Source organism: Scyliorhinus canicula, chromosome 19, assembly GCF_902713615.1.
Source record: "Scyliorhinus canicula chromosome 19, sScyCan1.1, whole genome shotgun sequence".
NCBI lineage: Eukaryota > Metazoa > Chordata > Chondrichthyes > Carcharhiniformes > Scyliorhinidae > Scyliorhinus > Scyliorhinus canicula.
In genome coordinates, this window is record NC_052164.1 from 57,949,226 (window position 1) to 57,977,017 (window position 27,792).

General features: G+C 46.8%; 1 protein-coding gene and 1 pseudogene across 6 annotated transcripts in view; one reads left to right on the forward strand and one right to left on the reverse strand.

Annotated features, from left to right (window-relative positions):
- The window catches only part of prdm10 (PR domain containing 10), a 317,111-nt gene that overhangs the window by 211,692 nt on the left and 77,627 nt on the right, over positions 1-27,792 (forward strand). For all 6 annotated transcript variants that reach the window (XM_038778556.1, XM_038778562.1, XM_038778560.1 and 3 more), the window contains one exon: positions 4,405-4,752. In XM_038778556.1, the coding sequence (XP_038634484.1) occupies positions 4,405-4,752 (348 nt within the window). The remainder of the gene's footprint in view (positions 1-4,404; positions 4,753-27,792) is intronic.
- LOC119954578 lies at positions 13,291-13,406 on the reverse strand (annotated as a pseudogene).

Below are 27,792 nucleotides of genomic sequence, written 5' to 3' on the forward strand. Positions count from 1 at the left end.
AAAGTCTGAGACCACGCACAAACAGACTCAAAAACAGCTTCTTCCCCGCTGTTACCAGTTCCTAAACGACCTTCTTATGGACTGACCTGATTAACACTATACCCCAGTATGCTTCACCCGATGCCGGTGTTATGTAGGGGCTGGTTTAGTACACTGGGCTAAATCGCTGGCTTTGAAAGCAGACAAAGGCAGGCCAGCAGCATGGTTCAATTCCCGTACCAGCCTCCCTGAACAGGTGCCGGAATGTGGCGACTAGGGGCTTTTCACAGTAATTTCATTGAAGCCTACTTGTGACAATAAGCGATTTTCATTTCATTTCATTTCATTATGTATTTTGTGTTGCCCTATTATTATTTTCTTTTATTTCCTTTTCTTTTCATGTACTTAATGATCTGTTGAGCTGCTCTCTGAAAAATGCTTTTCAGTGTACCTTCGTACATATGACAATAAACAAAATCCAATCCAATAAACACTGTCTGTTCTAATTGGAACGATGGAGTTGAGAGGCGACCGGATCGTGATCTACAAGATTGAGTGGCATGGACAGAGCGGATAATCAGATGCTCTTTCCTAGGGTCGGAGAGTCAATTATTCGGGGACATAGATTTAAAGTGCGTAGGGAAAAGTTTAGAACAAATGTGCAAGGCAAGATTGTTTACATAGAGGGTGGTAAATGTATGGAACACACTGCTTGGGGAGGTGGTGGGAGCAGGAACGATTGTGCGGTTTAAGGGCATCTAGATAAATATATGAATAAGGTGAGAATGGAAGGATACGGACTCTGTAAGTGCATACGGTTTTAGTTAGGCAGGTACCATGGTTGGCACAGGCTTGGAGGGCCGAAGGGCCTGTTCCTGTGCTATATTGTTCTTTGTATGAATGGAGCTTGAGGCCATGGCAAAGGAATGCACAACCACCAGTGGTGCATAGATTATCATAGGGGCACACAAGAGGCCACAATTAGGGAATGACAGATATTTGATGATGTGGATGAGACAGAAAGATGGGAGTTTTCAAATAGATTTGCTGCTTGATTGGGAGCAAATGTAGATCAGTGAACACAGTTGATGAGTGAAGGGACTTACTGCCAGTTAAAGTACTGGCAACAGAGTTTGGATAATCTCAAGTTAATGGAGCGTGGAACCTGGGAGACCAGTCATCGGAATAATCAAGTGTAAAGGTACAAAGGCGTGAATGAGGGTTTCAGCAGCAGATGAACTGAAGCGAGTGAAGTCGGGCATTGTTACGGAACTGGAAAAAAGCAGTCTTCGTGATGACACAACAATGTGTGAAAGATCATCTTGTAGTCAAATGTGACAGCAAGGTTGCAAAAAGACTGGCTTAATGCAATACTGATTCCAGGCAGAAGTATGGAATCGATAACTAGAGTTTGGAATAGGTACTGAAAATGATGGCTTCAGACTACAGTGTTGAACTGGAGGAAATTTTTGTTGTCGAGTCATCGTCGGCTGCCTCTTGATTCAAGGATAATGCCTCTCAGGATTGTGAGTTTCTATTATGGATCTTCATGTGACTGAACAGGTCGATTCTCGACCTGCAGATCTTTTGGAATGTGGGACGGGACATCCCAGGAGGCAGTATGATCCAGAGTGCAGGATCTGCTTCCTTTCTATTTATTTCTTTCCTTTGCTGCTACTCTGCCTCGTTAAGATTTTGATTCAAAGCTTGATGCAGTTTGATGGACAAGTTATCGTCATTTTGAACAATTGTGTTAGCACGCTCCTCCCAGACAGTCAATCCTTCAAACAGAAATTCAGTGTGTCTGTGAAGTGTTTTCTTTGTTCTCCCCTGGAACATTAGCTGTTTGAGAGTCGAGAAAATGAAACTTCGTGAGGAGATGTTTTTTGGCCTTCCAGACACTGTGTACAGTAGATTCAAGTTGACTTTGCAGTTGTGTCCTATGCTTGTGGTGCTGACTTTTAATGTTAGTTTGGTGCCTTCCCACTGCTATAGTTTGTAGAAGGCTAAGTTGGTGGCGTTGATCTGGTATCTCCCTGTCAATGGTATCCTTTTCACAGAGGCGACTGCCAAGATATAAAAAATGCTCAACATATGCTAGAGTCTCTCCTTTAACAAATATGCAAAGTGGAATATTTGGCTGGCCAGATGTGGGTTGATATCAGTGTTTTGGTGACCTTCAAGAACAGGCCAAGTTTTCATGTGTCTGGAATTGAAGAGATGGAGACTAGCTTGAAGATCTGGTGCAGAATGGGTAATGTTACGATCCCTGTAGAGACCAATAACTTGCTTAGTCAACAGAAAGAAAACCCCTGGACAAGATTTCAGTTTTAAAAACAACCAACTAAAATCAACATAATTGAAACATTAGTTTGAGATTCCCACAATTGTAGTATTTTGCTTTTATAATTCAAACAATAACAGGCGAAAGTTATTTCAGAGGTAAATTTCACATTGAAAAGTTGATGCAGCAAAGATACACCTCACGTAGCTACAAGCACACTCCCATTACTTCCTGCACAAATGTGGGACCATGTACCCACATTTCACAGGCTCGGGAGAATCTCACAGTCTCACGACTCAACCTTCCTTTTGTAGGAGTCTTAATAGCTCAAGTGATACTAATGCAGTTCTTCTTTCCGGCCGGTTAGTCTTGAGATTATCCATTCCAAATTGAGAAATTAATAGTTTTCTTTCTTTGACCACAAGGGTCTCTGGTTCGATCTCCGTCTATGCGGAGTCTGCACCTTCTCCCCATGTCTGCGTGGGTTTCCTCAGGGTGCTCCGGTTTCCTCCTCCAACTCCCAAAAGATGTGCTTGTTAGGTGAATCGGACACTCTGAATTCTCTCTCAGTGTACCCGAACAGGCGCTCACGTGTGGTGACTAGGGGCTTTTCACAGTAACTTCATTGCAGTGTTAATGTAAGCATACTTGTGGCACTAATAAAGATTGTTATTATTATAAATAACTAGGTATGGTTTCCCAGCCTATTTTTTGAGACAGCTTTTCAAGCCCTGCCCCTTTTTGGGGTAGAAGACGGCTGCTCTGTCACAGCTCAAAGACACCTCTATCCCAACACAGCTGTCCAGCGACCTGCATTGCATATTTCTTTCACTATGTGCAGATTTGTGACTCGGAATTCCGAGGTTTGCAGCCCTCACTCTGTCACCAATGCTCCATCATCACAGGGCTTTGCAAATGGACTCTGGTGGAAGCCTGCACTCGACTTAGTTTAACGTGAAGACCTTGGGGCGCCATCATTGTCCACACAATTCTGACAGGTGGTAATAGCTTTCGGTGACGTGTTGAACCACAATGACCACAACCACCTTGCTGCTATCTTCCATCTTCACAGCCAGTGAGAAGCAAAGTCTTCCTTCGCCTATTCTGCCATTGAGAACTTATTGGTTCGCATTTTGGCACCTTGCTGCTGTGCGGCCCTACCAGGAGCAAGGAACTTCCAACGGCAACCCCTTGAGCAGTGCCAGGGTCAAAAAGCCTCTCTAGTTCATACAGGTGATCCATGGAGAAGGCTTATACAGCACTGGATTTCGGATAACTAGTTTGATAGTTTTGCAACAATAAAGGAGGCGAGAGAGCTGGTGGTGAGGTAGAGTCAGATGTCGTTGGTGCACAAGTGAATGTAATGCTGTGTCTTTGGATGAAATTATCTGGGGCCAATATGTATATCGGAAAAAGGAGGGATAAGAATTAATGCTCAGAGAATTCCAAAGACAATAGTGTGGGAGCAGGAAGATAATCCATTGCAAGTGATTCTCTGGGAATGATTAGATAGTTAAGAGTACAACCAGGTAAGAGCAGTCGCACCCAACAGTGGAGAGACATTGAAGGAAGATTCTGAATAGAATGACTTTTGTCATGTTTAATTTAATTGAAAAATGTTTGGCCTAATCCTGGATCTGATGACTGTCCAGAGGTGCCTGTGCAATTGACCGTGTTATTGCAGATGTTATTGTGATGTTGAGAAAAAAAGGAAGATCTAAAGATTAAAAATAAATAAATTTAGAGTACCCAATATTTTTTTCCAATTAAGGGGCAATTTAGCGTGGCCAATCCACATAACCTGCACATCTTTGGGCCGTGGGGCGAAACCCATGCAGACACGGGGAGAATGTGTAAACTCCACACGGACAGTGACCCAGAGCCGGGATTCGAACCCAGGTCCTCAGCGCCGTAGGCATCTGTGCTAACCACTGTGCCGCGTGCTGCCCAGGAAGATCCAAAGATGAAGATGTCACTGTTTATCAGTGTCCTGTCAATCATCTTATGTGAAGTAATTCAAACACAAATTAATCCAATAGCTGGTTAATGGACCCTGTAGATTACCAGCTAGTGCTATTAAGAGAGAGAAGTTCATGTGAAAGGTGATTTATATATTTAAATTTCCTTTCTTTTCTCTTCAGAATGCGGCACTTCATCATCTCTTTATACGTAAAACATATCGACCGTTTAAATGCCTTCACTGTGGAAAAGCATTCCGGGAGAAGGAGAAGTTGGATCAGCACCTGCACTTCCATGGGCGGGATGGCAACTACCCACTGACCTGTGACATCTGTAACAAAGGCTTCATAAACAGTTCAGCACTTGATTCACACATGAAATTCCACTCTGATCAGAAAACGTACTCCTGTATTTTCTGCACAGATTCTTTCGATAGACTTGACCTGCTCAAAGAACATGTCGCAATTCATGTCACTAATGGCTGTTTCACTTGCCCTTCTTGTAAAAAACAATTCCCAGACTTCATTCAGGTGAGTGCATCGGAGTTATTCAGATCTTTTGAAAGGCACGAGAGGGCAATGGAACACAAGGTGGAGGTGCAGATTGGAGCTGGGGTGTGAGCAGGGATGGTCACTAAAGCAGGGTGTCGTGGACCTTTCTTGTTGTATTTACCAAATTTGTTGGCATTATGGTTTCTATTTTTGCTAATAGATGAGCAGCACTAGATTTTGTGCCTCAGAACTTTACAATGCAGAAGAGGCCATTTAGCCCTCCTGTCTCTGCTGGGTCTTTGGTAGAAAAAAATCCAAAACTAATCCAAAATATAAAAGCAAAATGCTGCAGGAAAGCTGAAATCGAAGCACAAAATGCTGGAAATTCTCAGCTGTTCAGGCAGAATCTGTGGAGAGAGAAAACGAGAGAATATTTTCAGGTCTATATTCTGAAGAAAAGTTACAGACCTGAAATATTAAGGGTGGGATTCTCCACCCTGCCGCGCCACATTTCTGCCTCGACCGGCCAGCGGGATTTTCCATTATGCCGGCCGGTCAACGGGTTTTCCGCAGCCCAACGCCGTTGGGAAACCCCTGGGCGCCGGCATAACCGAGAATCACGGCGGCAGAGCATCCCGGCCCAACTTTCTCTTTCCACAGATGCTACCAGATCTGCTGAGGATTCCCAACATTTATTGTTTTTGTTACAACCCAACACAGATCCCTATCTTCCACTGAGGTTAAGAAACCAGGAGCGGAAGTTAAAATCTGGAACTTTTGCCATTAATGTTCAGACTCTAGGGTGGAGAATGCTCACGCGAACGATGAAATAATTTCCTGGAGTCTCCTGTTTTGCCTGGTTGGGAGAATCTGGGAGTCAAAAATGTCTCGGAATGGAGGACTAAAATGGGGTGTGAGAAAAGTTAGGATCACACTGCTAACAGAATAGTGCAGAAAAAACAATACCGAGCATTAAATATATTATACTAGGTTTTAGGCAGTACACATCAGATTCACAACAGAGAAACAGTTTTGAGGACCCTAGACAATAGTGTGGCAAGGGATTAATGAACAACCTTTGGATCTGCTTTAGTTGCACTGACAGGTGAGGAAGAGCAACTGGAAATTGAAGTGGTGGTGGAACCTTGAACAAGACTATCTTGGAGGCAGCAGTTCCCACAAAAAACCCAACAGTTAAAGGTGCATTTAGTGGTAGGATCATGTTGTAGATGTTGAATATCTTGGAATATGATCTGTAGCATGCAGAGATTGGTGGGGTTGAAGGTCAGTGTAAAGTGGACCCTTGTTGCAAGAGGAGGAAGGAATAGACGAGAACAGAAAATGTGCTAGATGCAGTCAAGTGTTCGGAAACTTTAGCTGAAAGTGGTATCATCAGAGCAGATGAGACTGATGGAGACTGGGAGGAAGGAATGAAATCTATACAGGAATGCAGAACATGGGAAGATTTGCAAACTTAATAAACAACCCAATCGTTGACTGCAATAACTTCAGACCTTCGTATTTTGCTTATTGTTTTTATATCCGGCAGTACTCGATATGAGGTGAAATTGTTTGTGATTGGAGTGAGAGTTTTCAGGTTGCCGTTTTGTGTGTTGACTATTTATCAGAGCACAGGTGGGCATCTGCTCCCAGTCATGACCCCATTAAGTTCTGATTTGGATGCATTGGCTTCTGATTGTTAGTTTTCACAACAGATGTGCTTTGCCTTTGGGGACTTCATGTCAATTTTTATAATTTTCCCCCATTATCTTTTTTCCAGTTAATGCCCTGTCCCAGGAATTCTCACCACCGTTGGATATATGTGTTCCTTTGTTTTAAAGTGTTTTCTCATTGAAATTGCCCATTTTATCCCCAGTTTCCTGCTTGCCTTCTCTGAAAACTCTTAGTTTTCCATCTTTTTTTATTTTTCAGTTTTCTACCCTGACGGAGAGCCATGCCGGCATATTAACCTGTCGTTTGCCTTTCCAGATATTGCCCAAAAAACTTTGTATTTTCAAAATGTTCCCTTTGTTTCTTCTGATCCAACAGCTTGAGTTTTTGATGTTGCTTTGAAGTGACAAGTGCCCTGTGTACAATTGCCTTGTTGACTCTGTATGTGCCGGATTGAGGCCTTACAATGTCCAGTGATAACCAAAGTTAAGGAGCTGTTGGTGATAGTTACAAAGTGTAACTGTGTTAGTTACAGGGAATAGATGGATGTAAGATTACTTTGCAGCCAATTACAATTTGACCTAATTTTGTGTTCTCAACAAACTTGGATACATTACTCGGTCCTTTCATCAAAGCCATCAATATCAATTGTAAATTGCTGAGGCTCCAGCACTACTTGTTTTTTTTAACAAACAATTTTATTGAGGTATTTTTTGGCATTGTAAACAGTTACAGATAACAGAAATGGGCAAACATCAACGTAAAACCAATACTTCAATCAAACCATACTGCACGTGCCCGCTCCTCTACCTGCCTATTTATCCCTCCTACTCTTCTCTAATCTCCCCCCTTCCCCCCTACTGACGTTCACTCCTGCGAAGAAGTCGATGAATGGTTGCCACCTTCGGGCGAACCCCAGTATAGATCCCCTCAAGGCGAACTTAATTTTTTCCATACCCAGAAAACTTGACATGTCCGAAAGCCATAGTTCGGTCTTCGGGGGTTTCGAGTCCCTCCATGCCAGCAGTATTCGATGCCGGACTATTTATCATAGAATTTACAGTGCAGAAGGAGGCCATTCGGCCCATCGAGTCTGCACCGGCTCTTGGAAAGAGCACCCTACCCAAGGTCAACACCTCCACCCTATCCCCTAACCCAGTAACCCCACCCAACACTAAGGGCAATTTTGGACACTGAGGGCAATTTAGCATGGCCAGTCCACCTAACCTGAACATCCTTGGACTGTGGGAGGAAACCGGAGCACCCGGAGGAAACCCATGCACACATGGGGAGGATGTGCAGACTCCGCACAGACAGTGACCCAAGCCGGAATTGAACCTGGGACCCTGGAGCTGTGAAGCATTTGTGCTATCAACAATGCTACCGTGCTGCCCTCAAAGCTGCTATTAGGGAAGCAAAGGCCAGAACATAGGGGCAGCAGGGTAGCATGGTGGTTAGCATAAATGCTTCACAGCTCCAGGGTCCCAGGTTCGATTCCCGGCTGGGTCACTGTCTGTGTGGAGTCTGCACGTCCTCCCCCTGTGTGCGTGGGTTTCCTCCGGGTGCTCCGGTTTCCTCCCACAGTCCAAAGATGTGCGGGTTAGGTGGATTGGCCATGCTAAATTGCCCGTAGTGTGCTAATAAAAGTAAGGTTAAGGGGGGGGTTGTTGGGTTACGGGTATAGGGTGGATACGTGGGTTTGAGTAGGGTGATCATGGCTCGGCACAACATTGAGGGCCGAAGGGCCTGTTCTGTGCTGTACTGTTCTATGTTCTATGTTCTAACATGGGCCTCTTTCTCCCCCTGGATCCCCGAGTCTTCCGAAACCCCGAAAATTGCCACCCCTGGACTCATCACCACCCTTGTTTTCAGCATCCGAGACATGACGCCCGCAAATCCCTCCCAGTACCCCCTAAGCTTAGGACATGCCCAAAACATGTGAACGTGGTTCGCTGGTCCTCCCGCGCATCTAGTGCACTTGTCCTCTACCCCAAAGAATTTGTTCATCCGAGCTACCGTCATGTGGGCCAGTGAACGACCTTAAATTGAATCAGGCCGAGCCTGGCACATGTTGCGGTTGAGTTTACCCTACTCAGGGCTTCCGCCCACAGCCCGTCCTCCATCTCCCCACCAAGCTCCTCCTCCCATTTGAGTTTCAGTTCCCCCTTCATGAGCACCTTGTAAATATCCGAGACTCTACCCTCTCCTCCTTCTCCTCTAGAGACTATTCTGTCTTTGATCCCTATTGGCGGGAGGCTTGGGAAGGATGGGACCTGTCTGCGTACAAAGTCCCGCATCTGTAAGTACCTAAAGTCATTTCCCCTTACCAGCTCAAATTTCTCCTCCAAGCCCCTCAAACTCGCAAAGCTCCCCTCCAGGAACATATCGCCCACCCTCCTCACCCCCGCCCGCCGCAATGTTCGAAATCTTCCATCTATGTTCCTGGGGGCGAATCGATGGTTATCTCATATTGGAGCCCAGACAGACGCACCTACCTCCCCTACATGCCTCCTCCGCTGGCCCCACATCCGCAGGGCTGCCCCCACTACCGTGCTGGTGGAGTACCTGGCCGGCGACAGCAGTAGGGGAGCCGTGACCAGGGCTGCCAAACTGGTGCCCCTGCACGAAGCTGCCTCCACTCGCTCCCAGATAGACCCCATACCCACCATCCACTTCCTTATCATGGCTATGTTCGCCACCCAGTAATAGTTGATCAGACTCGGCAATGCCAGTCCTCCCTCGCTGCGGCTCCTTTCAAGCATTGCCTTCTTCACCTGCAGGGATTTTCCCGCCCAGACAAAGCTCATGATGGTTTTGCCAGTCCTTTTGAAGGATTTTGCCAGTCCGTGGGATAAAGATCGGGAGGCACTGGAAGATGAACAGGGAGGATTGTCATCTTTACAGTCTGCACCCTCCCCGCCAGTGACAGCGGGAGTGCATCCCCTCTTAGATTCCCTTCCACCCCATTGCAGCTCTCAACGCAATCGCCAACGGCTCTATGGCCAGCGCGCACAGCAACGGGGAGAGTGGGCATCCCTGTCTGGTCCTGCGATGTAGTCTGAAATAATCTGACATCCTGTTTGTCCTAACGCTAGCTTTTGGGGTCTGGTACAATAGTCTGACCCAATTAACCAGTCCCTCCCCGAACCCAAACCGTCCGAGTACCTCCGACAAATAGTCCCACTCCACCCGGTCAAAGGCCTTCTCAGCGTCCATTGCCACCACTACCTCCACCTCCTTGCCCGTCAGGGGCATCATGATCACATTAAACAATCTTCTCAAGTTAGCTTTCAGCTGCCTGCCTTTCACAAACCCTGTCTGATCGTCCCCAATCACCTCCGGTACGCAGTCCTCAATTCTGATCGCCAGGACCTTGGCCAGGAGCTTGGCGTCCACATTGATCAGGGAGATTGGCCTTATGACCTGCAGGATTCCGGGTCCTTATCCCGTTCAATATTAGCGAGATGGTGGCTTGCGACATCGGCGGCGGCAGGGTCCCTCTGGCCCTGGCCTCATTAAAACCTTAGTCAGGACCAGTCCCACTATCTCCGAGAACTTCTTGTAAAACTCTACTGGGTACCCATCTGGCCCCGGGACTTTCCCCGACTGCATGGCCTTTAGGCCTCCCAAGACCTCCTCCGCTCTAATCGGGGCCCCCAGCCCGTCCACTAGTCCCCTGCCCACTTTTGGGAAGGTTAGTCCGTCCAGGAACCTTTTCATCTCCTCCGGCTCTTCCGGGGGTTCTGAAGTGTACAGCTTACTATCGAAGTCCCGAAATACCTTATTCTGTCCTGCCGGGTCCTCCATTCTGCTCCCCTCCCCATCAACCACTCTACTTATTTCCCAGGCCGCCTCCCTCTTCCTGAGTTGCTGCGCTAGCAATCTGCTGGCCTTCTCCCCATGCTCATACACCGCTCCCCTCGCCTGTTGTTCCACGGCCCTACTCGTGGATAGCACCCCCAGTTCAGCCTGCAATCTCCGTCTCTCCCTGAGTAGGTCCTCCCACGGGGGAGGACCAAGCATGCTCCTTGTCTATTCGATAAATTTCCCTAACCACTCTGTCCATTTCTGCTCTTTCCGCCCTGACCCTGTGAGCCCGAATTGAGATCAGCTCCCCCCTGACTACTGCCTTCAACGCCTCCCACAGACCCTGTGCGACCCGCTGCTGAAACCTCCCCCGTATCTTTCACCTACAAGTAATTTTGCTTACACTTCCGAAGTCTCACATATCCCCTCCTCCGACAGCAATCCTATATCTAACCTCCATTGTGGACGTTGGTAATTCGCACCCCCCGACCTGCAGGTCCACCCAGTGCGGGGCATGGTCCGAGATAGTGATTGCCGAGTATTCCGTATTCTTTACCTCCCCTACACAATCCCTGCTCAAGATAAAAAAAATCAATCCTAGAATATACTTTATGAACATGCGAGTAAAACAAGTAGCCCCTTCCCGTCGCCCCCCCCCCCCATTATCAACTTACTTGAGTCTAGGTCAGGGATCTTCCCCAGCACTCTTTTAATAAAGTCAATGTCGTCCCAATTCGGAGCATATATGTTGATCAGCACCACTCTTCTCCACTCCAGTTTGCCCCTTACCATAAGGAATCTGCCCCCGCCGTCTGCGACTACGCCCTCCGCTTCAAATTGAACCCACTTATTGATCATAATTGCTACCCCTCCTGCACTAAGAATCCATGTCTGAGTGGAAGACCTGGCTGATCCAGCCCTTCCTTAGCCTGGTCTGGTCAAACACTTTCAGATGTGTCTCCTGCAACATAATTACGTCCGCTTTCAGAGCCCGCAAATGCGCGAACACACGCGCCCCTTTAACTGGCCCATGTAGTCCCTGACATTCCAGGTGATCAGCCTGGTTGGGAGGCACAACCCCCCCACGCCGGTCAGCCATAACCTTTCTTGGGCCCGCCCCCGGCCCATGCGCTGCGCCATTCTTGGCTCTCTTCTTGACCGCCTCCACCCCCGACCTCCTTTCCATTACCTGCTTCAGATCCCCCCTCCCCCCACGTCAGTAGAATAACTCCCCCCCCCCCCCCCCCCCCCCCCCCCCCCGCAACATCCCCCGATAACCCCACCCCCGCCATCCACTAGCTGTATTCTCTCTCTCCCACCCCCCCACCCCCACCTGACTTCCTCGACCAGCCAATCTCCTAGCCCGGTGACTCATCGCTCCGGCACCCACTTGTCTCACTCCCATTGTTTCCCAAACCTCATCTCCCCACTCATCAGCACAACATCCCCCACTCCAACCCATTGGAGCAATCTCACTAAAATGGGAAGATCAAACAAGATGTAAACATCAAACAGCACCGCGAGGCTGTTACAGGAGCAATACAGTTCCAGCTGTGTACACAGAATAGTGTTGACCCTCGTCCCTTTCTGGGCATTAACAAAATAACACCGCAATAACCCAGTACCCCTACATCACCCATCCGAAACAAACATTAAAAACCATAGACATAGATGAAACGAAAGCTCCCAAACAACATCTTTAATTCCCATTGCTGACCTGCCACCCTTTTGTTACAATAACAGCTCCAACGCACTCAGAGAGCCCAACAAAAGGTACCCACCACAGCAGAAAAAAAAGAGAGAGAAAAAAAAGCAACAAAAAAAGGAAAAAGACCAAACGAGGAGGATGGGGGGGGGGGGGAACAAGGCACCTTTAAAGCAGTAAACAGTTGACCAGCAGTCCAGGCACAGTAGGCATCCCTTCAAACAGTAATTCTCAGACCCTAGATTGCGTCCGTGGGTCCTTTTTTCACGATCAGCCCCTGATCCCTCGCAAAGTCCATTGCATCTTCAGGCTCGGAGAAGTAGTGGTGTTGGCCCTGATGCGTAACCCAAAGATGGGCCGTGAAGAGCAGACCAAACTTCACGTGCTTTTTGAATAACACCTCCTTAACTTGTTTAAAGGCTGCTCGCTGCCTAGCCACCTCCTGGCTTAGGTCCTGACAGATGCGAAGAACACTGTTATTCCACATGCTGTGCTTAGCGCTCTTTTCCCACTGCAGCACCCGCTCCTTCTCCACAAACCTGTGGAACCTAATCACCATCGGACGGGGAGGACCCCCCTGGACGCACCTGTCTCGCCTGTACTCGGTGTGCCCCCTCCAGCTCCGGCGGTCGCGGAAAGGCTTCAGCCCCCATCAGCTGCATCAACAGGTCAGCCACAAAAGCTGTGGCATCAGCTCCCTCAGCCCCTCCGGGAGGCCAATGATCCTCAGATTTTGTCTACAGGCTCTATTTTCCAACTCCTCTGCTCTGTCCAGCAGTCTTCTCTGTCTCTCCTTCAACCCATCGACTTCTAGCGCAGCAATCGTCTGCGCATCCGCCTGCTCCTCCACCGCTTCCCCCAGCTCCTTAACTTTTTCGTCCTGGGCATCCAGTCTCTGGTTCAGCTGATCCACTGCCTTCTGAAGTGGGTCCAAGTTATCCCGCTTCAATGACTCAAAACTGTTTTTAATAACCTGCAGCATGTTTTCCAGCACTTGCTGGATCGCCGGGTCCGAGGTCCGTAGGTCCGCCATCTTGGCTCCTGGGTCAGCTTCCCCTGCACCTTGCCTTTGTCCCTTCCTCTCCCGTTTTCGCTGCTTTCTGCCCTCCCACAGTTCCATGCAGCTCTGCTCGCTCCTCAGCACCTCCGTGGCCGTCCTTTCAGCGCTCCACAGTCCCGCAAAACCGGGGAACCAGGTCCTCAAATCCCGCCGGAGTGAGAGACCCCAAATGTGCGGCTCACTCACTCATTGCCGCCACCAGAAGTCTCCCTCCAGCACTACTTGTTGCAGCACCCTGTTGTAACAGCCTGCCAAACTGAAAATGACTCAATTATATGTACATTTTAAAATCTGATTTCTATCCTTTCTATACAGATGTACTGTACCCAACCACATGAACTCTTTTTTTATTATTACTTTTTCTGAGTTACAAAGTCAGACATACCAGATCTGAGCCAAAAGGCAGAGCAGATACTACACTTGATCTTAGCCAAAAGGCCGAGAAGCCACATGAACTCTAATTTTGTAAAACAACGTTTGCATGGAATGCCTTCTGAAATTACGAATACACCATAACCAATTGTTCTCCTTTGAGAATAACTTTGATAACCTGATGAGTTATATCTGCATAAAAGTGACCATTTTGCCAAACACTACATCTGTATTTCAAAAAGTTGATTTGATTCTGTGCAATCATACATTAGTTTTCTAGGCAGCTGTTCACCATATATACTAATGATCTGGATGAAGGGACTGGGGGCATTCTAGCGAAGTTTGCCGATGATACGAAGTTAGGTGGTCAGGCAGGTAGTGCTGAGGAAGTGGGGAGGCTGCAGAAGGATCTAGACAGTTTGGGAGAGTGGTGCAGGAAATGGCTGATGCAATTCAACGTGAGAAAATGTGAGGTCTTGCACTTTGGAAAAAAGAATCCAAGCATGAGAAGTCTTTGGCAGGTAGGATCAAGGAAAACCCAAAAGCTTTCTATAGGTATGTCAGGAATAAAAGAATGACTAGGGTAAGAGTAGGGCCAGTCAAGGACAGTGGTGGGAAGTTGTGTGTGGAGGCTGAGGAGATAAGCGAGATACTAAATGAATACTTTTCGTCAGTATTCACTCAAGAAAAAGATAATATTGTGGAGGAGAATGCTGAGACCCAGGCTATTAGAATAGATGGCATTGAGGTGCGTAGGGAAGAAGTGTTGGCAATTCTGGACAAGGTGAAAATAGATAAGTCCCCGGGGCCGGATGGGATTTATCCTAGGATTCTCTGGGAAGCCAGGGAAGAGATTGCTGAGCCTTTGGCTTTGATTTTTAGGTCATCATTGGCTACAGGAATAGTGCCAGAGGACTGGAGGATAGCAAATGTGGTCCCTTTGTTCAAGAAGGGGAGTAGAGATAACCCCGGTAACTATAGGCCGGTGAGCCTAACGTCTGTGGTGGGTAAGGTCTTGGAGAGGATTATAAAAGATACGATTTATAATCATCTAGATAGGAATAATATGATTAGGGATAGTCAGCATGGTTTTGTGAAGGGTAGGTCATGCCTCACAAACCTTATCGAGTTCTTTGAGAAGGTGACTGAACAGGTAGACGAGGGTAGAGCAGTTGATGTGGTGTATATGGATTTCAGTAAAGCGTTTGATAAGGTTCCCCACGGTCGGCTATTGCAGAAAATACGGAGGCTGGGGATTGAGGGTGATTTAGAGATGTGGATCAGAAATTGGCTAGTTGAAAGAAGACAGAGAGTGGTAGTTGATGGGAAATGTTCAGAATGGAGTTCAGTTACGAGTGGCGTACCACAAGGATCTGTTCTGGGGCCGTTGCTGTTTGTCATTTTTATAAATGACCTAGAGGAGGGCGCAGAAGGATGGGTGAGTAAATTTGCAGACGACACTAAAGTCGGTGGAGTTGTAGACAGTTCGGAAGGATGTTGCAGGTTACAGAGGGACATAGATAAGCTGCAGAGCTGGGCTGAGAGGTGGCAAATGGAGTTTAATGTGGAGAAGTGTGAGGTGATTCACTTTGGAAAGAATAACAGGAATGCGGAATATTTGGCTAATGGTAAAATTCTTAGTAGTGTGGATGAGCAGAGGGATCTCGGTGTCCATGTACATAGATCCCTGAAAGTTGCCACCCAGGTTGATAGGGTTGTGAAGAAGGCCTATGGTGTGTTGGCCTTTATTGGTAGAGGGATTGAGTTCCGGAGCCATGAGGTCATGTTGCAGTTGTACAAAACTCTAGTACGGCCGCATTTGGAGTATTGCGTACAGTTCTGGTCGCCTCATTATAGGAAGGACGTGGAAGCTTTGGAACGGCTGCAGAGGAGATTTACCAGGATGTTGCCTGGTATGGAGGGAAAATCTTATGAGGAAAGGCTGATGGACTTGAGGTTGTTTTCGTTAGAGAGAAGAAGGTTAAGAGGTGACTTAATAGAGGCATACAAAATGATCAGAGGGTTAGATAGGGTGGACAGCGAGAGCCTTCTCCCGCGGATGGGGGTGGCTAGCACGAGGGGACATAGCCTTAAATTGAGGGGTAATAGATATAGGACAGAGGTCAGAGGTGGGTTTTTTACGCAAAGAGTGGTGAGGCCGTGGAATGCCCTACCTGCAACAGTAGTGAACTCGCCAACATTGAGGGCATTTAAAAGTTTATTGGATAAGCATATGGATGATAAGGGCATAGTGTAGGTTAGATGGCCTTTAGTTTTTTTTTCCATGTCGGTGCAACATCGAGGGCCGAAGGGCCTGTACTGCGCTGTATCGTTCTATGTTCTATGCTCAAGCATAGACTACTTTCTAAACGGTGAGAAAATTCATAAAGCCAAAGTACAAAGGGATCTGGGAGTGCTAGTCGAGGATTCCCTAAAGGTAAACATGCAGGTTGAATCTGTGATTAAGAAAGCGAATGCAATGTTGTCATTTATCTCAAGAGGGTTGGAATATAAAAGCAGCGATGTGCTACTGAGCCTTTATAAGGCTCTGGTTAGGCCCCATTTGGAGTACTGTGTCCAGTTTTGGGCCCCACATCTCAGGAAGGACATACTGGCACTGGAGCGTGTCCAGCGGAGATTCACACGGATGATCCCTGGAATGGCGGATCTAACATATGATGAATGGCTGAGGATCCTGGGATTGTATTCATTGGAGTTTAGAAGGTTAAGGGGAGATCTAATAGAAACTTACAAGATAATACATGGCTTAGAAAGGGTGGAAGCAAAGAAACTGTTTCCGTTAGGCGAGGAGACGAGGACCCGTGGGCACAGCCTTAGAATTAGAGGGGGTAAATTCAGAACAGAAATGCGGAGACATTTCTTCAGCCAGAGAGTGGTGGGCCTGTGGAATTCATTGCCGCGGAGTGCAGTGGAGGCCGGGACGCTAAATGGCCTGAAGGCGGAGATAGATAAATTCTTGATGTCGCGAGGAATTAAGGGCTACGGGGAGAATGCTGGTAGGTGGAGTTGAAATGCCCATCAGCCATGATTGAATGGCGGAGTGGACTCGATGGGCCGAATGGCCTTACTTCCACTCCTAGGTCTTATGGTCTTATGGTTCCCTGTTGGACAAATGTTTGATTGACATGGAAGTTGAGGGTTATGGTGGACAGGCAGAAAAGTGGAGTGACAGCCTCTGTCAGATCAGCTATGATCCGATCAAATGCTCGATGGGCTGAATAACCTATTCCTCTTCCTATTTCTTATGATCTGTTGTACTTCCTTCACAACGGATCCAACATTTTCCCAACAATTGATGTTGCAATAATTTCCTGTTTTCTCTCTCGCTGTTTTCCTGGGTTTTTATGTTATTTCTGAGTCCTCGAGGACCATTTCAGAATCTAGGGCGTTCTGGAAAATCAATACCAAACGTACACAATGTCTGTAATTGCTTCTTTTAAGACCATATAGACCATTGAGTCCTGGGGACTTATTGGCATTTAGTCAAAGAGTAATTAAGGTACAACAGGTGGCCATTTGACCCATTCAATCTTTGCTGTTTTCTGTAGAACAATTCAATTTGTTACCTTCCCCTGTTCTACTTCCACAAAGCCCTACAAGTTTATTTCCCTCAAATGTCCATTCATTTTCTTCTGAAATCGTTGATTGTTTCTCCTTCCCACACCCTTGCAAGTTAGCAAGTACCAAGTTCTTAACAATCTGTATTAAAAAGAAGCCCTTTCTCAACCCTGCACTTCTCCAAAACCTTTAGTCTGTGTCCCCTAGTTCTTGTCCAGCCGCTAAGGGAACAGTTTTTTTTTTGGTCCCTTATCTAAACCTGCCCTATTGCTATAAACTTTACCAATGTCTCCTCGACCTCCTTTGCCCAAAGGAGAAGTCCCAGATACTCCCAATTTAAACTTGCTGTTAAAATCTCTCATCCCTGGAACCATTCTGGTAAATCTCCTCTACACCAGGACCTTCACATCCTTCCTCAAGTGTGGTGACCAGAACTGGACGCAATACCCTAGTTGTAGCCTTACCAGGACTTTGTAAATATTCTGTATAAATTCCTGCCTTTTAACATGTTGCCTCTATTTATGAAGTCCCATGCGCTTTGCCAATCACTCTCTCAATATGAAATGCCACTTTTAGAGATCTATGCATTTGAACCCCAGGCCTGCTCCTGCGCCCTCTTGACCACTGTGTCATTATGTCCATGTTAACTCTTCCTGCCCCCAAAATGTACACTTCGCACTTTATTAACTTCTATCTGCCACTTGTCTGTCCATTCTGCGAGGCTATCTATGCCTTGTTGCAGGTGATTGGTAATATCTTCACTACTTTTCCCATACTGTTCAATTCCCGTACCAGCCTCCCCGAACAGGCACCGGAATGTAGCGACTAGGGACTTTTCACAGTAACTTCATTGAAGCCTACTCGTGACAATAAGCGATTTTCATTTTCATTTTCCATTTCATTTCTATTCTAACAACATCAAAATAAGTGGTCTTGCCACTGACCCTTTGGGAATTTGACTGCCCATCATCCTCCAGCTGAAAAATAGCCATTTACAACAATTCACTGTTTACAGTCCTTAAAGCAATTCACTATCCAAGCTAACACTGAATCTCTTAATCTTGGAGTCTCAATCTTGTTAACCACCCTTTTATTACAGGATCATTCCAGTACTGAAGGAGGCCATTTGGCCTATCAAGTCTCACTGGCTTTGTGAAAGAGCATTCTACCTCGTCCAACTCCCCTGCCTTATCCCCATCACCTTGCACATTCTTTCTTTTCAGGGTAGCAACTATTATGTGGAACCAATGATCTCTTAAAATCCATATTGGCAACATTCATCAGATTTCTTTCCTCACTCTTTTCTGTTATTTCATCAAAACCTTCAATTTGATCAATCAAGCATGAGCTTCCCTTTTCTAATCTGTGCTGCCTGTCCTTAATTAACTCAAACCTCTCCAAGTATCTGTTGATTTGTTCCCCTATTTATTGTTTCAAAACCTTCCCCACTATTGATGTTAAACTAATTGACCTGTAGCTCGTGGGAATGTCTTTGCTCTCTTTTATGAATTAGGGTGTCACATTTGTCACACTGCGATCCTCTGGCACCACCCCCATGTCTGGAGGAGGCTGCAAGATTGTGGCAAACCCTTCCACTATCTCCATCCCTCTTCCTTTCACAACCTGGAATGTAAGCCATCTGAACAGGCAACTTATCCACTCTCATAGCCAGCCTTTCCAGTACTTCCTGCCTTTTAATTTTCACCCCATCCATTTCATCAGCACCCTGTGCCTCAATACACAGTAATACAGGGGTAATAATGAAGTATATAATAACAGTCTTTATTGTCACAAGTAGGCATACATTAGTACTGCAATGAAGTTACTGCGAAAAGCCACATTCTGTTCGGGTACACAGAGGCAGAATTCGGAATGTCCAAATTACCCAACAGCACGTCTTTTGGGACTTGTGGGAGGAAACCGGAGCGTCCGGAGGAACCCTCGTAGACACTGGGAGTATGTGCAAACTCCGCACAGACAATGACCCATCCAGGAATCGACCCTGGGACCCTGGATCTGTGAAACAACAGTTCTATCCACTGTGCTACCGTGCTGTCCTTACTAGCTTTATCCTGTGCCTCGTAGCATGTATCGTCTTCTTTGTCCTCATCAGTGTCAGAGAAAACTCCCAATCCTGGTTGTGAGGAAGACACTGAGACTGGATACTTTGGCCGACACGATTTATTGCTGGTCACAGAGCTTCTTAACTCTAACACGGTTTCCCCTGGCGCTGACTGGCTCTTCTTTAGATACACATCTGAATATAAATAACTGATCAAAACCTAATGTCTGTTCACCTCATTTCCTTCGACTGTTAGGTATTTAACATCCATCAACAGAACTTATTAGATGCCAACTGTAGTGATCTGTACATCTGCATATACATCTGCACAGACACCAGGGACTGCAGAACAGAAGGGTCCAGCCCAAGGGAGGATCCGCCTCTTTGAGAAGCACAGAGCTAGTGAGCAGCAGCAGACAGAGACAGCTGAGCATAGGCAGTTTACCTTAGTTTCACTGGTCATACCTCTTGACTGTTTTACATCTAGTTGAGCTCCGGAAGCAGAACAAACCGTTTGGACAAAGAGTTTGTGTTAACTGTAAGTCTACAGTCTTCATTCAGACTTAGAGAATAACCAGGTGTGATTTCAGCAAGCTAGCTAGACAACAGTAAGAGAAGAGGACTTAAACCAGACATTCGACCATGGAAGGCCTCACAGCATTCGGACCCTTCAGATACCAATCGGCACGATGGACCCAATCCAACCTCCACGCCTGCTCAAGACCACTGGTAATATGCATTCCAATTGGAAACTTTTTATACAACAGTTCAAAATATATCTACAAGCCAAGGATCTAACCTCAGCGTCTGATGCCAGGAAGATAGCCTTGCTCTTATCCCTGGCTGGGCGGCAGGCACTAGAAATATATAATTCCTTTACCTACCTGGCAGGAGAGGACAAGGGCAAGCTGGAAATAATCATCAAAAAATTTGAAACCCACTGTCAATCTGAAGTCAATGAGATATTTGAAAGATTCAAGTTCACCAGGCACTTGCAAAAACCGGGAGAATCTTTCAGCAGTTTTGTAACTAATTTAAAATTACTAGCTCAATCCTGAAACTTTGAAACCCTCTGTGACTCCCTCATCAAAGACCAGATAGTCAATGGTATATTTGATGAGGGACTTAGAAAATACTTACTTAAACGAAGAGACCTAACCCTAGAAACAGCTATGCAAAGATGCTCTACTTATGAAAAAAGTAAAGAAGAATATGAGGAGTTTACTTACCGGGACCAAGGCCTTTACCATGAGGTCGAGCCCGTCAAAATGGTGGCCCAGGCTTCCAGAAGGCGCTCCTCTAGCGGCAATCCCGCGCGCGTGAACTTGGATGCAGGCCACACGCATGTGCAGTTCTCCCGAAGATTTGACACAGAAGAAAGGCCAACTGCGCATGCGCGAGCGTGGAGGGACAGTGTCATGATGTGTCCCGGCTGCGGACACGCCCACTTAAAAGGGCAATGTCCAGCTTCTGGAAAACAATGTTTAAAGTGTGGCAAATATAATCACTTTGCCTCACAGTGCAGAGCTGCACTGCTAATGAAGACCACTAGACAGAAACACATGAACTTCAAGGTAAAAAGCATAGATTCAACGGAGCACAAAAAACCCAATGATGAGTATTCCTCGGATGAGGACAACCTCGCTTGCGACAACTTCTTGTTGTGGACACGATCGAGACAATCGAGGAACATGGCGCAACAGTCGCCACGCCTCACCCGGTCAACAGCATTGATTCCAGCAGTGAGTGGACTGCGACTGTGCAAGTCAATGACTTTCCATTAGTCTTCAAGCTTGACACAGGGGCCTCAGCTAAACTCATCACTAGCAAAGATCTCCATTCGATTCCAGGAGACCATGAAATAATACCCGCTGCATGTCGGCTGAAGGACTACAACAGCAATCAGATCGTCTCAAAGGGATCGTGCCATCTCTGGTTGGACAGCAAGACGATACGCAAGCAGCTATGATTCAAGATTGTAGACGTCAACAAATCATCACTGTTAGGCACTCAGGCCTGCAAAGACTTGCGGCTGGTGCGACGCATTTACATGCACACCCAGGATCCATCAAGCCTGGAAGCTAAAATCCACAGCATGCTACAAGAGTACCCCGACGTATTCAAAGGCATGGGCACCTTACCCTGCCAATACAAAATCATGCTGAACACAGACGCCAAACCCGTCATTCAGCCGCCCAGGAGGGTTCCAACTCCACTGCGGGAGAAGTTGAAAGCGGAACTCAACAGACTGCAGTCACAAGGCGTAATATCGGGAGTCACACAGCCGACTGACTGGGTTAGCTCCATTGTCTGTGTTATGAAACCTTCTGGAGATCTTCGCATATGTATAGACCCGAAGGAATTGAACCAGAACATTCGCAGGGAACACTACCCGATCCCCAAGCGTGAAGATATCCCGTCTGAGATGGCGAATGCTTGTATCTTCACCAAGCTCGGCGACTCGCAGAGGTTTTGGCAGATACAGCTCGATGATTCGAGCAGATTACTCTGCATGTACAACATGCCATTTGGACGTTTCTGCTTCAATCGCATGCTCTTTGGCATTGTCTCTGCGTCAGAGTTTTCCACAGGATAATGGAGCAAATGATCGAGGGTGTCAGAGTCTATGTGGAAATGAAATGAAATGAAAATCGGTTATTGTCACGAGTAGGCTTCAGTGAAGTTACTGTGAAAAGCCCCTAGTCGCCACATTCCGGCGCCTTCCCGTACCAGCCTCCCCGGACAGGCGCCGGAATGTGGCGACTAGGGGCTTTTCACAGTAACTTCATTGAAGCCTACTCGTGACGATAAGCGATTTTCATTTATAAGAACATAAGAACTAGGAGCAGGAGTAGGCCATCTGGCCCCTCGAGCCTGCTCCGCCATTCAATGAGATCATGGCTGATCTTTTGTGGACTCAGCTCCACTTTCCGGCCCGAACACCATAACCCTTAATCCCTTTTTTCTTCAAAAAACTATCTATCTTTACCTTAAAAACATGTAATGAAGGAGCCTCAACTGCTTCACTGGGCAAGGAATTCCATAGATTCACAACCCTTTGGGTGAAGAAGTTCCTCCTAAACTCAGTCCTAAATCTACTTCCCCTTATTTTGAGGCTATGTCCCCTAGTTCTGCTTTCACCCGCCAGTGGAAACAACCTGCCCGCATCTATCCTATCTATTCCCTTCATAATTTTAAATGTTTCTATAAGATCCCCCCTCATCCTTCTAAATTCCAACGAGTACAGTCCCAGTCTACTCAACCTCTCCTCATAATCCAACCCTTTCAGCTCTGGGATTAACCTAGTGAATCTCCTCTGCACACCCTCCAGTGCCAGTACGTCCTTTCTCAGGTAAGGAGACCAAAACTGAACACAATACTCCAGGTGTGGCCTCACTAACACCTTATACAATTGCAACATAACCTCCCTAGTCTTAAACTCCATCCCTCTAGCAATGAAGGACAAAATTCCATTTGCCTTCTTAATCACCTGTTGCACCTGTAAACCAACCTTCTGTGACTCATGCACTAGCACACCCAAGTCTCTCTGCACAGCGGCATGCTTTAATATTTTATTGTTTAAATAATAATCCCGTTTGCTGTTAATCCTACCAAAATGGATAACCTCACATTTGTCAACATTGTATTCCATCTGCCAGACCCTAGCCCATTCACTTAACCTATCCAAATCCCTCTGCAGACTTCCAGTATCCTCTGTACTTTTCGCTTTACCACTCATCTTAGTGTCATCTGCAAACTTGGACACATTGCCCTTGGTCCCCAACTCCAAATCATCTATGTAAGTTGTGAACAATTGTGGGCCCAACACGGATCCCTGAGGGACACCACTAGCTACTGATTGCCAACCAGAGAAACACCCATTAATCCCCACTCTTTGCTTTCTATTAATTAACCAATCCTCTATCCATGCTACTACTTTACCCTTAATGCCATGCATCTTTATCTTATGCAGCAACCTTTTGTGTGGCACCTTGTCAAAGGCTTTCTGCAAATCCAGATATACCACATCCATCGGCTCCCCGTTATCTACTGCACTGGTAATGCCCTCAAAACATTCCACTAAATTAGTTAGGCATGACCTGCCCTTTATGACCCCATGCTGCGTCTGCCCAATGGGACAATTTCTATCCAGATGCCTCGCTATTTCTTCCTTGATAATAGATTCCAGCATCTTCCCTACTACCGAAGTTAAGCTCACTGGCCTATAATTTCCTGCTTTCTGCCTACCTCCTTTTTTAAACAGTGGTGTCACGTTTGCTAATTTCCAATCCACCGGGACCACCGCAGAGTCTAGTGAATTTCGGTAAATTATCACTAGTGCATCTGCAATTTCCCTAGCTATCTCTTTTAGCACTCTGGGATGCATTCCATCAGGGCCAGGAGACTTGTCTACCTTTAGCCCCATTAGCTTGCCCATCACTACCTCCTTAGTAATAACAATCCTCTCAAGGTCCTCACCTGTCATAGCCTCATTTCTATCAGTCGCTGGCATGTTATTTGTGTCTTCCACTGTGAAGACCGACCCAAAAAACCTGTTCAGTTCCTCAGCCGTTTCCTCATTTCCCATTATTAAAACTCCCTTCTCATCCTCTAAAGGACCAATATTTACCTTAGCCACTCTTTTTTGTTTTATATATTTGTAAAAACTTTTACTGTCTGTTTTTATATTCTGAGCAAGTTTACTCTCATACTCTATCTTACTCTTCTTTATAGCTTTTTTAGTAGCTTTCTGTTGCCCCCTAAAGATTTCCCAGTCCTCTAATCTCCCAGCAATCTTTGCCACTTTATATGCTTTTTCCTTCAATTTGATACTCTCCCTTATTTCCTTAGATATCCACGGTCGATTTTCCCTCTTTCTACCGTCCTTCCTTTTTGTTGGTATAAACCTTTGCTGAGCACTGTGAAAAATTGCTTAGAAGGTTCTCCACTGTTCCTCAACTGTTCCACCATAAAGTCTTTGCTCCCAGTGTACTTTAGCTAGTTCTTCTCTCATCCCCTTGTAATCTCCTTTGTTTAAACACAAAACACTAGTATTTGATTTTACTTTCTCACCATAAATTCCACCATATTGTGATCGCTCCTTCCGAGAGGATCCCTAACTCTGAGATCATGAATCAATCCTGTCTCATTACACAGGACAAGATCTAGGACTGCTTGTTCCCTAGTAGGTTCCATTACATACTGTTCTAGGAAACTATCGCGGATACATTCTATAAACTCCTCCTCAAGGTTGCCTTGACCGACCTGGTTAAACCAATAGACATGTAGATTAAAATCCCCCATGATAACTGCTGTACCATTTCTACATGCATCAGTTATTTATTTGTTTATTGCCTGCCCCACCATAACGTTACTATTTGGTGGCCGATAGACTACTCCTATCAGTGACTTTTTCGCCTTACTATTCCTGATTTCCACCCAAATGGATTCAACCTTATCCTCCATAGCACCGATGTCATCCCTTACTATTGCCTGGATGTCATCCTTAAATAACAGAGCAACACCACTTCCCTTACCATCCACTCTGTCCTTCCGAATAGTTTGATACCCTCGGATATTTAACTCCCAATTGTGACCATCTTTTAACCATGTTTCAGTAATGGCCACTAAATCATAGTAATTTACGATGATTTGCGCCATCAACTCATTTACTTTATTCTGAATACTACGAGCATTCAGATAAAGTACACTTATGTTGGTTTTTTTACCTCTGTTTTGAATCTTAACATCTCCAGTTTTATTCCTTTTAGTATTACTGGGCCTATTCACTGAGCTCCCCTCAGTCACTGTACCTTGTACTGTCGCCCTTTTAGATTTTTGACTATGTCTTCTCTGCCTTGCACTTTTCCTCTTACTTCCTTTTGCTTCTGTCCCTGTTTTACTACATTCCAACTTCCTGCATCGGTTCCCATCCCCCTGCCACATTAGTTTAAACCCTCCCCAACAGCTCTAGCAAACACCCCCCCTAGGACATCGGTTCCAGTCCTGCCCAGGTGCAGACCGTCCGGTTTGTACTGGTCCCACCTCCCCCAGAACCGGTCCCAATGCCCCAGGAATTTGAATCCCTCCCTCTTGCCCCATCTCTCGAACCACGCATTCATCCTATCTATCCTGACATTCCTACTCTGACTAGCTCGTGGCACTTGTAGCAATCCTGAGATTACTACCTTTGAGGTCCTACTTTTTAGTTTAACTCCTAACTCCCTGAATTCCGCTTGTAGGACCTCATCCCGTTTTTTACCTATATCGTTGGTGCCCATGTGCACCACGACAGCTGGCTGTTCACCCCCCCCCCCCCCAGAATGTCCTGCAGCCGCTCCGAGACATCCTTGACCCTTGCACCAGGGAGGCAATATACCACCCTGGAGTCTCGATTGCGTCCACAGAACCGCCTGTCTATTCCCCTTACGATCGAGTCCCCTATCACTATAGCCCTGCCATTTTTCTTCCTGCCCTGCTGTGCAGCAGAGCCAGCCACGGTGCCATGAACCTGGCCTCTGCTGCCTTCCCCTGGTGAGCCATCTCCCTGAACAGTATCCAAAGCCGTATATCTGTTTTGCAGGGAGATGACCGCAGGGGACACCTGCACTGCCTTCCTACTCTTGCTCTTTCTTTTGGTCACCCATTTGCTATCTCCCTCAGTAACTTTCACCTGTGGTGTGACCAACTCGCTAAACGTGCTATCCACTTCATGACATAATCGTCTGGTCCACCACTGAAGTAGAACACCTCTGTCGCCTGAAGAAGGTGTTTCAGAGGATTCATAAATAAGGTTTGAACTGAACCAGGCAAAATGCACATTTGCGAAGGAGTCTGTAACCTTTTTGGGTGACACCATATCATCTCAGGGTGTCATCCCTGATGAGGCGAAAATCGCTGCAATCTGGACCATGAAGACGCCACATGATAAGAAGGCTGTGCTACGATTTCTGGGGTTCGTCAACTTCCTCAGCAGGTTCATCCCAAACCTGTCCGCACGGACGGCAGCTTTACGCAATCTCCTACGAAAGACCACTGCGTTTGAGTGGACACAACGTCACCAAAATTAATGGGTGGATCTCAAACAGCAACTAACGAGGGCACCGACCCTTGCTTTCTTTGACGCAACCAGACCCACCAAGATCTCCACTGACGCCAGCCAGGACAGGATTGGCGCTGTTCTCCTCCAACAGGACGACCAGTCTGACTGGGTCCTGGTGGCATATGCGTCCAGGGCCATGACCCCAACTGAGTGCAGATATGCACAGATCGAAAAAGAATGTCTCGGACTCCTCATTGCGATTCTGAAGTTCCATGACTATGTGTACGGCCTGCCCGCGTTCATAGTGGAAACCGATCACAGACCGTTGGTCCATATGATAGACAAGGATCTAAATGACATGACACCTTTGCAGCGCATCATGATGAAACTGCGAAGGTATGATTTCGCCCTAATATACACCCCGGGACGAGACCTTGCCATTGCCGACGCACTGTGCCGATCCATTGGCACTGACACTGCACCATCAATCCCTATCAGAGAGATCGAGGCCCAAACACAGTTATGCATGGAGAATTTGCCTACTTCGGATGAGAAGCTTTGCCTAATCCGACAGGAGACATAGAAAGATGCAACCTTACGGAGGGTGCTGCACATACTCCAGCACGGTTGGACGAGGGGACAATGTCCACAATTTCAGAATGTCAAGTCAGAACTGATTGAAGTTGACGGCCTGCTGCTCCGCAATGCGCAGATTGTGATTCTGGCCACATTCCGCGCCGAGATGCTACGTAAGATTCATGAAGGCCACCTAGGCATTGAGAGATGCAAAAGGCGAGCACGACAGGCTGTGTACTGGTCCGGCATGAATCAAGACATAACGGACATGGTCATGATATGTGACACCTGTCAAAGACATCAACCCGCACAGTGTAAAGAACCACTGCAGCAACACACACTCACAATGGCGCCGTGGACAAAAGTGAGCATTGACCTATTTCATGCCACAAGATGTGATTACGTTTTGATCTATCAAACTATCCGAGGTAATGAAACTCCATGATCTCACGTCGTCATCTGTCATCAAGGCGTGCCAGCAGGAGACATTCGCGTGACATGGAATCCCACGTGTGGTGATGTCAGACAATGGTCCCTGCTTCGCGAGCTGCGAATGGAAAGAGTTCTCAGACCGCTACAGCTTTCGGCATGTAACGTCCAGTCCGCGCTACCCACAGTCAAATGGGAAAGTGGAAAAGGGTGTCCACATCGTTAAACGGCTTATTAGCAAGGCAACAGATTCACGCTCGGACATCAACCTAGCGCTGTTATCCTACCGAACAACCCCATTGAGCTCAGGACTGCCGCCAGTGCAGATGCTCTTTGGCAGGAACATCTGGACAACTCTATCGGCGATTCAATTCCGAGACCCCGATAATGCTCTGGTACTCGACCAAATGCGGGTACTACGGTCCAAACAAAAACAATACTACAAACAACATGTGATCCCACTCAAGCCACTGAACATGGGCGACATCGTCAGGATCAGGGACCCAGAAGGCGAATGGTCTGAGCCAGCCACGGTGATCAGGCAGGAGGCACCGCGGTCCTACATTGTCAAGTCGTCGGTAGGAGTACTCTTTCGCCGCAACCGCCGGGATCTGTTAATGCTTCGGCCTACAAAGCCGGTGTTTCCCACATTGGACTTGACCAAGTCCATTAGTCCACAGGACATTCCTAGCCAGACAATGCCAGGCAGTACTCTTGATGACATCAAATTGTCATCCCCACCTCCACTGTTACGACGCTCCAGCAGAAGCCGTAGG